The 11,952-nt window shown below is 41.2% G+C and overlaps 1 protein-coding gene across 1 annotated transcript; it reads right to left on the reverse strand.

The window, feature by feature from the left end:
* Positions 1-10: 10 nt before the first annotated feature.
* Positions 11-11,664, reverse strand: LOC110989349 (signal recognition particle receptor subunit alpha-like). Its single transcript, XM_022253674.2, has 14 exons — positions 11,481-11,664; positions 10,165-10,248; positions 9,466-9,663; positions 8,821-8,926; positions 8,463-8,610; positions 7,858-8,026; positions 6,014-6,135; positions 5,347-5,465; positions 5,080-5,166; positions 4,234-4,406; positions 3,104-3,317; positions 2,706-2,791; positions 2,139-2,315; positions 11-1,537 (listed from the first exon to the last, which is right to left on the reverse strand). Exons 1-14 carry the CDS (start codon positions 11,595-11,597, stop codon positions 1,409-1,411), a joined length of 1,929 nt encoding a protein of 642 aa, XP_022109366.2. The 5' UTR covers positions 11,598-11,664; the 3' UTR covers positions 11-1,408.
* Between the last annotated feature and the right edge of the window lie 288 nt (positions 11,665-11,952).

The raw sequence follows: 11,952 nt of genomic DNA on the forward strand, positions 1-11,952 counted from the left end.
TTAAACTATCTTATCATTATTCAGAGGTCATTTAATACTGAGTCAAAGGTATCTCGATTTTGGTCATTATATTAAGTGTTTATCTATGAGAAACACTTGATATCAACAACATCATATTATCTCCACCACATTTTCAATACCCTCGCCATAGCACCCTCCAATGTTCAAGGGCAAACCAAACCTCAGTGTTTTAGAAGTCAACCATTTCACAATGCCTTTGGTTTGCTTCTGAACAACCCTCACCCTTCAATGACTCACAAGGGAAAGAACAAATATGAGCTTGAAGAGTTACATCAAATTCACAAACATTAATAGGACAGTGAATAGAAATTACCAGCAAGATAACAACTTAAAGGTAATAATATCACCTTTGTCGACGCTCATCAAGTTGAGGATTTTTCCAAAATTGCATGACAGAAAGAATAAACTGAGCGTCCAGAGAGAATTCAGAATGCAACGATCAAGTCTCATTTTTTTTTTCAAAAAAAAAAACATGAATGTTTGCAATAAATTTATGCACTTTCGGTGTAAATACATTGATCCTCTGAAGCTTTGAGGTTTACACAAATAAATGAATCGGAAAAAGAAAAATTAAAATATCGAGACCTGGCAAGTGCTAGTACCTGGAATTGTCAAGTACCTGGACTTGTCAAGAACATCTTCTGGTAATAAACAGCAGTCAGGCACCAGTCTACAACAAAAATCATACTCCATTTAAATAAACGTACAGAAATTTAGGACAGCTGTAGTCCTCAGTTGCCATAAAACATAGATATATATTTCTTCTAATAAATTAGTAATTTGTAATATAAGTGAATGTTTTAAACCCTTATAATAGCTCCAATAATTTATGGCAGAATGTAACACTGAAATTGACCACTTTTTTCTGAGCAGATCTCAGTATGTATACTCAAGAGCTATCATGATCAAACAGTATTCCTTGAGTTGGTGAAAAACTCTTGTCTGTCCGTTTTCAATATGAATATTGAGTATTCCTGTGTTTGGGCTTAAATTTCAGAAAGATTTTGGTAAACAACTGTGTATGAAGTTCACTTTTGATAGCTCAAATCTTCCACATTTTTTATTTGCTGAAATTCCAAGCAAAAAATATAGACGGCCTGAACAAAGTTGGCCAGGTTTTGATACTACAAAAACGATGGTCATTTCCTCTGCAGACAGCAAAATTGTGAATTGTTATTGTTTGAAATGCCCCCAAATTTCCGCATTTAGGGGACAAGATTCAACAAATTCTCAAATGAAAGAGAGTTCTGTGAGAAATCATCAGTAAGTTGTCTGTCATTCTCCTGACAAATCAAAATTAAAATCTTACATTCTTGTTTTAATGGATGGTCACACTTCCATTTCGTTGATATTCTAACAATGTTGATTCGCTGCCGCATCGCACACCTTAGTTTTTCAGTAGAGCCTTGACCACAGCCTTGACGTTCAGCTTGCGGAGGTCACGGTATGTCTGACCGGTACCAACAAATACGATGGGCTGACCAGTGGTGTAGGTCATTGAGATAGCGGCACCAACCTGCAGGAAGAAGCGAAGGGATGACCACCACAAAATATGTGACTCACTTCAGAAAAAGGTGATGTAAGTCGCACAATACCTTTCCATGCAATGGTCTGTTTACAGCTTAGAGGGTGCAATTTCTTATGGCGGGGGGGGCCTAGACAAAACTTCTTTGATCTCTAAAGTTTTCTGCTTTTATGAACAAAAGATTTTCAACAAATATGTCAAGATATTTAAGAGATCTGTACTGTTGGTAAATGATCTCATAATTTGAGTCTGGTTCCCAACTGTAACAATGTCATAGCTCAAAGTAGACCTTGGTCAAGGCATTCGTCATTGGTCGCAGCTCAGCACAGCAACCAACAGCGTGGAGAAGCAAAAGGGATCTATTCGTGTTAACATAAGAGGTCATGCAAAAGAAATTTAGCGCAAAATTACAGAAAAACATAAGCTTCGTTGACAGTTGCACCAAGGCGTTTGTCCTGGTTCAGCTGATTTGCATAATTCTTAGACCATGTGAGGTTGCTCTTCGCCTTGATTTTGAGCGGCTTGCGCTCACTGTGCTAAGCTGCAACAAATGACATATGCCTTGACCAAAGCTAAGCTCATAGCTGCCTACTTTATCATCAATAGTGTCAAATTTGGTAAGCACAATGCCATCAATCAGTCGGGGCTGGTCCATGTCTGAGTGGTCGGCCAAGGCGCGGTTGAACTTGGTCAACTGGTCCACTGCTTCGTTACCAACCAAGGCCTCTCCCACAAACAGGACGAGATCTGGCTGGTTGATCTTGATGAGCTGTTTGAGGAGAAGAAAGGTAAACATGAAAACTATTAACAAAGGATTCCTCCTTTGCTACACTGAAATCACAGCTGGGCTTTACATTCTCTTTAATGTTGTAACTAAATAGATTGTTTATTGCAATGACTTGCTTGTGCAGCCTTTCTTTCTTACAAACCAATTCAAGGAGCCAAGGCTTGCCAGTGCAGCCTCTCTTTGGTTCATACCAATTCAAGGAGCCAAGGCAGTCTCTCTTTGGTACATACCAATTCAAGGAGCCAAAGCTTGCAAGTGCAGCCTCTCTTCGGTACATACCAATTCAAAAGCCGAGATTTGCCAGTGCAGCCTCTCTTTAGTTGAATTAATGCAGCTTGATAGGAAACCTTGACAATATAGAGGATGGCTCACCTTGGACAGAGCTCTCATGAGTGGCTCATTGTCTTGCATCCGCCCAGCTGTGTCGATCAACACAATGTCAAAGTGACAATCCCGAGCTGTGAGCAGACAAAAGTTATTTACGCTGTTACACCATGACTCACTCTGGGTCTACTACAATGGGTCTGTGCATGATCGATAGAGGGCAGTGTAGGCCTGCTCATTTGGTTTTCCAAAGCCGATCTTAAAAGAGACTCAGTACAGGTATGTCATTCTCCATCAATAATTAGAAAAAATGAAAACAGTAGGTAAGCTTTGTAAACTAACACACCGCCCAATAATATCACATCATCTGTAAACGCAGTCACATCGCTTCATGTTCCATCAAAAATGAAGTACCATATTTTTTCAGCCAATGAGAAATCACGTACCATACTTAATAGCTTCCATGGCGATACCAGCTGCATCCTTTCCATAACCTTTCTCATACAGCTGGACTGGAGAGCGCCCTCCATGTTTCTCTGCTGGATGCAGCGCATTCAGGTGTCTAGTGTGGGTGCGCAGTTGTTCAACGGCACCAGCTCGAAATGTATCACAGGCTGCTATCAGCACAGCGAAGCCATTCTCCACTAACCAGAAACATATCTGAGAAAAATGAATAATGCTTCTTGATATCAATTGTTCACAAAGTTCATTGAATATTAACCTCCATAAACTGTGACCTTCACCAATAAAAGCAAAAATCAAAGGCCACATAATGAATTGATGAATCGGCTTTGTCAAGCAAACCGAAAAATAAACTGAAGGTTGATAATCACAAGAAGCAAGGACAAAATCTAAGACAAAGTTAAATAAATTGCTAGTGATTTCTTTGAAAGAAGCTTGATATCATTAATAATTACGTTTTTCCAAGACGGCCACCTGTAGAGTTTTCAATTTTCAAATTGGTCGACAGGTTTTAAATCAAGTGATTTCCTGGCAGTTTTTTGCCAATAAATCACATACAGTGGAACACCGCTATAACCGACACAACAGAGTCCAGGCTAAATGTTCGGCACAGCGGTCGTACGGTATAGCAAAATTAACTGCCGAACGTTTTGTTGCCATGTTGAATTGCGCCCTCTCATGTCTAACTGAAGTGCACCCTCTTGTGATACTATGATTCGCTGTTTTCGTGATGTTTTGCTGTCAAGTTTGAGGTTTCTAGAAATGTATTTCTTAATTATTTTGTTTTTTATGTAATATCGAGTTACAAAACTGCTGTCAGTTTATCCTAAATGTCCCTCAGGATCGATCTCTGATGCATGCTGTGGCAAATCTTGGTTGATTTGCAACTACACAATGTTTGGTAGGTTTTGTGCATAAAATATTGGGAGCCAAGGACGATGTTCGGTACAGCCGAATGTTCGGTATAGCGGTGTTCGGTATAGCGGTGTTTGGTATAGCGGTGTTTGGTATAGCGGTGTTCCACTGTACTGACTACAGCATTTCAACCCATTTATTCTCGCAAGTTTTAACCGCCTTTTCACTTCGACAACAATTTGAAAAATTGATGGCACACCTTGGCTAGGTTGGTGGATTTCCCGACTCCATTAACTCCACAGAAGACCATGGAGTAAGGCTTGCCACGAGATCTTGCTTCCATGGCATCACGAAGGATGTCGATTCGACGACGCGGAGACAAGATCTGAACCAGGGACTCCTCGATGCCTTCACGGATGACGGAGGTTACACCTGAAAACAAAACAGGAATCAAAGCATAGGCCAGTAGAAAACCAAACAAGCTTATTAAGAACTGAATCAAATCGTCTTGATTCTTCCACAGATGACTGAGGTCACACTGACAGCAAGCAAGAATGGAACTATAGGTCAGTAGAGAAAGTTAAGATGCTGGTAAAAGACTTTATTTCGAAGACTTTTGCCACAAGCAAGAAGAAGGAAATTTTAAGACAGGAAGCATTAAAAAAAACATTAAAAGGATCTAAACCAGCATTCAATACTTCACTAATTCAACAAAATTCTTCCATCTGACAGACAAAAATGGCACCAAGGACTGACTAAAAGAAGCATTAGTCTTTCAATCAAACTTTCTTGCTTTAGTTAAAACTCCCAGAATATCTTCATGGAGTTTCCTTCTCTAGTTTGCCATAATGCAAAAATGTACATGCACCAAATCTGAAAACATCACAGCAGAGAGGGTTTGCAGGATGGCTGGCATCTTGAAGGTCAGAGCTTGTGTTGCACAGGGCATGTACAAAAGAGATTTCCCTATGGATTTACCTGGCAAGATGGCTACCACACAAAGTCTTGATTACTTTGTCCTATCAAAGCTTTAGAACAAAGCAAAAAAAAAGCTAGCTTGGGATTTCAACCTTTGACCAGCGTACAGATGATGTTTGTGACTTACGGCTGAGGGTTCCCATGACTTTTCCCTCTAGCTTGGTAGAGACAGAATCACAGAGTTTCTCAGCGATGTCACGGGCCACATTCTTGGCTGTAAATTTGTTCAAAAGTAAGGATCAATTCTCAAATTATTTGCCCAAAATTAAATTTAATTCAATGTCATTATTGGAGCAGTGTTTTTCCTTTTAAACCTAGGGGCTTTGAAAATTGTACCAAAATTGAAGGATTGAGGACTGTATCACTGAGGAGCATCTCATACATGTGTTCTCACCTGTCAGATGGTCTTGCATTTTATTCATAGCTTGGGCCATATCCTCCTTGGTCAAGCTCTTGGAACCAACCAGGCCCCGGAACATGTTGAAAACGCCAAACCCACTGGACTTGCTGGGTCTGTTCACAATGCATACAGCAATAACAATCTGGTGTCAACCCTAACCTCACCGAAATCTTCAAAACACTACTTTATAGTCAAATGTACCATACAGTACTGTGGCACTCTGAATACATGACTTTATTGTTCTCTGTACGAGTAACAATGGAAGTGGCCCTAGCCAGAAGTAGTCATTTGTAGGACTTGGTCCTTCAGCCTCATATGATTACAAAGTATTATGTAGTACTGAGTCCTGGACCCCAGGTGATATGCCGGGGGTAGGTGTTAAGAGTAGCCCAATGCTTTTGATCTGTCACTGATGATACATGTACCTGATGTCTACACCTGTAAGGCTGTGACAGGTACTCAGTTACATAGATATCGTACCAAAACAGTGGGCAATGGGCGCCATGATTTGATTTGGAGGTTTATTGACAGAAACTGGACACTTCTTTGAAAGGAAAGTACTGCACATTCCTGACCCACTAGCCCCCCCCACACCAAGGAAGATGAGTTACGACAGACATGACAAGCGTGATTAAGACTGGTTAGTCTTGATGGTACATACTTCTCATTAGTCACTTTGGCCTTCTGTGGTTCCTCAACCTCTTCCTCCTCCTCTTCAACCTCATCCCCACTGGACTCATCAATGTTCTGAAGATCTCCAGCCATTGAACCTACCATGGCCATCTGAGTGATACACAAAGATCATGAGTCGTCAGAAAAACACCAAAATTAGAGTCAATTTGGGAGTATCCCGGACATTCTGCATTTGCCTTGGTCATGTCTCCAATATGTACCTGACCACCCTTTGCATAATCCTGTACAGCATTGTCTCCCGTGGGTACCTTTTACCCCCTATCTGACCCTCTAAGGGTACTATTTTATATACCCATTGATGTCCCCTGTGGGGTACTGTTTGTACCCATCCATGTCCCCATGGGTAACCTTTAGTCAGTCTGTTCTGGAAAAACGATTCATACCCCAATTGGTAACTTTTATCCTTTGTTTCTCAAGGACGTACAGCTTGTACCCATTCACACCCCATGGGTATCTTTCTATCCCTCACCTGTTCATCTTGGGGTAACTGCTTGTTCCCATTCACACTCCCATGGGTATCTTTCCATCCCTCACCTGTTCATCTAGGGGTAACTGCCTGTACCCATTCACACCCCATGGGTACCTTTCTATCCCTCACCAGTTCATCTAGGGTAACTGCCTGTACCCATTCACACCCCATGGGTATCTTTCTATCCCTCACCTGTTCATCTAGGGTAACTGCCTGTACCCATTCACACCCCATGAGTACCTTTCTATCCCTCACCTGTTCATCTAGGGTAACTGCCTGTACCCATTCACACTCCATGGGTACCTTTCTATCCCTCACCTGTTCATCTAGGGTAACTGCCTGTTCCCATTCACACTCCCATGGGTACCTTTCTATCCCTCACCTGTTCATCTTGGGGTAACTGCTTGTTCCCATTCACATTCCCATGGGTACCTTTCTATCCCTCACCAGTTCACCTAGGGGTAACTGCCTGTACCCATTCATACCCCATGGGTACCTTTCTATCCCTCACCAGTTCATCTAGGGGTAACTGCCTGTACCCATTCACACCCCATGGGTACCTTTCTATCCCTCACCAGTTCATCTAGGGGTAACTGCTTGTACCCATTCACACTCCCATGGGTACCTTTCTATCCTTCACCAGTTCATCTAGGGGTAACTGCCTGTACCCATTCACACCCCATGGGTACCTATCTATCCTTCACCAGTTCACCTAGGGTAACTGCTTGTGCCCATTCACACTCCCATGGGTACCTTTCTATCCCTCACCTGTTCATCTAGGGTAACTGCCTGTACCCATTCACACCCCATGGGTACCTTTCTATCCCTCACCAGTTCATCTAGGGTAACTGCCTGTTCCCATTCACACCCCATGGGTACCTTTCTATCCCTCACCTGTTCATCTAGGGGTAACTGCCTGTACCCATTCACACCCCATGGGTACCTTTCTATCCCTCACCTGTTCACCTAGGGTAACTGCCTGTACCCATTCACACCCCATGGGTACCTTTCTATCCCTAACCAGTTCATCTAGGGTAACTGCCTGTTCCCATTCACACCCCATGGGTACCTTTCTATCCCTCACCTGTTCATCTAGGGGTAACTGCTTGTTCCCATTCACACCCCATGGGTACCTTTCTATCCCTCACCTGTTCATCTAGGGGTAACTGCTTGTACCCATTCACACCCCCATGGGTACCTTTCTATCCCTCACCTGTTCATCTAGGGGTAACTGCTTGTTCCCATTCACACCCCCATGGGTACCTTTCTATCCCTCACCTGTTCATCTAGGGGTAACTGCCTGTACCCATTCACACCCCCATGGGTACCTTTCTATCCCTCACCTGTTCATCTAGGGGTAACTGCTTGTTCCCATTCACACCCTCACCGCTACCATCCGTGTCATTCTTTGCGCTGTAGTCCAATGAAGGCATGTCTTTTACAGTTCCGCCATTGCTCCATTGTCTGGCTTCTTTGCCTTTCTTTTTCTTGTCATCTTTGGCACTAACTTTTCTGCAATCAGAAAGCGGTATCATGGTATAATTCAACATTTTTCTGGATGAATAGGACCTTAAATGCTTTAATTTGCTTATGAAAGGAAAATTGATGGCAATATGGCAAATGACAATGGATGTCCACTACCTTCACATTTATTTGTTCCTTTTTTTTCAAGTCAAGGGCTCATTTTTAAAGCTATAAATGCTACAAGGTATGCTACAACAAATATTCACTTTGATATAAAATTCTGACAACATCTGAAAATTTTGGCTCAAATTTGTGTGTTTGTCACAGGCAAAACTTGTGAAAAACGAAACCATTCAGTGATGCAAAAATATTATGTTGATCTTTCTCATTTCATTCAATTTATCGTTTATCTACAGGTTTACTGTTTTCTTTTTGTAAACAAAAGTTTCTTTTGTCTATTTTATTACTAGCACTGAAGACTCACAGAGATTTGTCAACTTTCTTGGGTTTGGCCCTGTTGAAGAGACGTTCCCGATTCTTGCGGATAGTCTCCTCATCCAGCCGCTGTTCTTGCTGATCATCTTTGTTGCTATTGGTAATGATCTGGGCAGGGGTTGGCTCCGGCTTCACAGCTGCAGAAATTACAAATATGCCAAGTTGAACTTGAGAAGAAGTCAAACAGCCTTTGTACAAGATGCACAACCTTTTTTTATCACATGGAACTACATTTGTACAGGAACATTCTACATTTTAGTATTAACTTTCTGCTCTATAGCCATGCAACTTTAGGACAATAGAGGGAGCCATCTCTGACCACTGTTGTTCCTTTCTACATGTTATACCTGATTTCTTGGCTTTGTTGGTCTTGTTTTTCTCCTCTTTCTTGGGTTCAATCTTCATGGAAGCTACCGTCTTCTTGGATTTTTGGGACTCTTCAAACGTTCGCATCTACAACAGGAAAAGTACTTTTTTCCAAATACCAGAACAATTTTGAAACCATGAAATTTCGTGCCTAATTTATTGACCACACTTCTCATATGAAACTTTTTGTCCATCTACATTAATTAGTGCTGTTGCTTGAATACACTGGTTACTAGTTGAACATAGATCTCTCAAGACATTTTCTAGAGAGAAAAACTTTCACTCTAATGATCTATTATCGTCAACAGATGGCGCTCTAGTTGCCACAGATCAGAGTTTCATATGGGCAGCATTGTGACGCCTTTATATAAAAAGTCCAAAAGTGTGTTTACGCACAAAGTGATAAATCGTCAAACTTTGATCTTTCCTTTGTCCTGTCTCCTTCAAGCACAATGAAGCACTATCATGTTTCTTTTAGTATAAGTCTATCTGCAACAACTTTATCCACCACTTTGGATACAAATGGCATCATACATGTATAACCTGATAAAGGACCTCATGCCACAGATGACACTACACTGCCAACAGAGGGAGCTGTTTATGTCAACAGAGGCTGCCCCACTCACCTGTTTACCAATCTTAGCCTTTTCTCTACTCTCTTTCTCAGCTAGCTGCAGTAATCGTTCAAACTCCCCCGTGAAGTCAAACTTCCCAAAGAGACTGCCAATCTTCAGGTCTTCCTTGTACTTATCACGGAATTCCAGGTGGACGTCGTCGATGAACTTATCCACGTAGGACAAGGAGAGAATCTTTTGATAAGCGACCTTTTGTGTAAAGAAAGAGCAAAGAAAAGAGAAGAGAACATCCAAATAAACCATTTTGAAATTAAAAATTGCTTTTTCCATTAGAAGAAAGAAAATCCAGGGATGAGACTGGAAGCTGATGAAACTCCACCAGTCATGCAAGTCAAGAGAGGGGTAGTGACAGTGACATACAAAATCCTGACATCCAGACAAATCCTGAAAAACACACAGGTCCCTGACAACTTGGAAATGTGAGCCATCCAGCCTAACAAGTAAAACACAAAATATTCAAGGTTTTCTCGAGACATTTGGAATGAGTTCCCAGATAAGAAATGAAAAAGAAAGCAAATGGATAAAAACAGAACAAATCAAGATGAATGTTAGAATTGAAACAAATACAAACAGAATGCGAAAAAGAGGACCCCAACTTTTCAGAATCACCGTTATTTTACATCAAGATACCAGGCTAGAACTGCGTCATATGGTTGGCTGAAAGTAAAGTCTGCAAAAGTCAATACTTACAACAAAAATGAGTTCAAACTCGTTGTCTAGTTTGTACTTGAGTGTCAAGGAGCCATGATTGAATGAGCTGGATCCACCACGCTCCTGAAAAACAAAACCCAATATATCTGTTCCTTTTGTCATCGCAACTGTCAATGTACATAGAATTTGATATTAAACTGTGGGATTGATGTCACTGAATTTCATGTCACATATATTTGGTGAATTATGTCGTGACACACATGAAATGCAAGTCGGTGTCCGTAGCATTATGCACCAACAACATGTACATGAAACAATGCAAACAGAAATCAGAAATGAGGACCAACCTCTTTTTTCTTGATAAAGTCTGTTCCACTTTTCAATGATTCTTTTGCTTCACAAATATAAAAAATACACGGAATCAGAAAGTAGGCCTACACGTTCGTCAAGATGAAAACCTCTGGCGGATGTTACGCCCCAACTACATGGATAGCATCTATAGTTGGGACAGTCCCAACTAAAGAGCTGCAGTTAGGCTGGCCTAACTATTGGTTGCCAATTTCTGTTGAAAATGTCTCAACCTCCAAATTTATACAATTCACTCCTGACATAATTCAATAAATTATGGCATTTGTCTTAATCTGTATCAAAACTTTTCCTAAAAAACCACGTCTCAAAGGGTTTATGCAAGGTGTGTCAAGTGGAGTCCGCACATGAGACTCTTTCCGAACAACCGTATGTTGTGCAAATTATGCAATATGAAGCCTGCACTTGTTTTACGGACGCATTCCACCAAACGGTTGTATTTCTGCATGTGAGCTCATTAATATTTTGTGATCCCACAGGGTTTTTACAATAACTTGAATAAGACATGCTATAATCAGGAGGCATAATAAAAATATCTCTATAAATCCAGAATTTGGAACTGATAGTTTCCAGTTCGGGGAATTTCTTTCACAAAAAGCCCCAAATTGTGGGACTATTTTGGATAGAGGCGGGCGGCTATATTCAGAAATGAGCGCTTAGTTTTACTGCTGTTTTGGGGGTATCTTCCTCGTAAGGTGAATAAAAATAAGATTTTCATGGCTAACCCCCATGAAATTGAAACGAAAAGTGGTCTTCTGGCCACAATCTTGAATTTCCAGTAAAAAAAAACGGAGGTCAACCTCTTCACGAGAGTCAATAAGCGGCGCTATTTCGGTCCGATTTTGCACTATTTTGAATGGAGTTGTGCAACCTTACAGTACACAGAGAATGGATTGGGTCTACGGTACAAATGCATGGCCGATATCTGTGTGCACGGCATATGGAATATCCGTATTTGAGCAATCAAGATTTTCCCCATTTAAAATTACCTGTAAAATGATACTTTTTATCAGGGCATTCACTGGTGACTCAAAAGCCTGGCACGTTCCCTGAAAATACCATAAGACGATTCCGCCTTTGCTAAAAATCGTAAATAGGTCCAACATTTTCGTCGGTCGTGTTGGCCACTTGGTTGCCGAAATCTTCCTTTCACTGGTAATATGCCATTACTTGTCAGCAACAGCACGGTTATAAGCGCTTGCACATTGCGATGTCCTGTGCACCAGCTAACTTGGCTGACGTATACAAAACAGCCGTTGACTACATGTGAGCAGTAAACAGTCGTAGACTGGGGGAAGCATAACCGACGTATGTTTTCTGAGATATAAAGTTCAGGTTTCTATCGTCAAACATACAAATCAATATCGCGTTTTTCACCAGTCTGATGCATTGTGACACCTTGGAAAAATGTCAGGAATGTCAATTTTTACTGACTTTTGTTCAAACAATCGTCCACACTAA

This window comes from Acanthaster planci, linkage group LG10, assembly GCF_054643075.1.
Source record: "Acanthaster planci isolate LZ-2023a linkage group LG10, COTS_SCS, whole genome shotgun sequence".
NCBI classification, from domain to species: domain Eukaryota; kingdom Metazoa; phylum Echinodermata; class Asteroidea; order Valvatida; family Acanthasteridae; genus Acanthaster; species Acanthaster planci.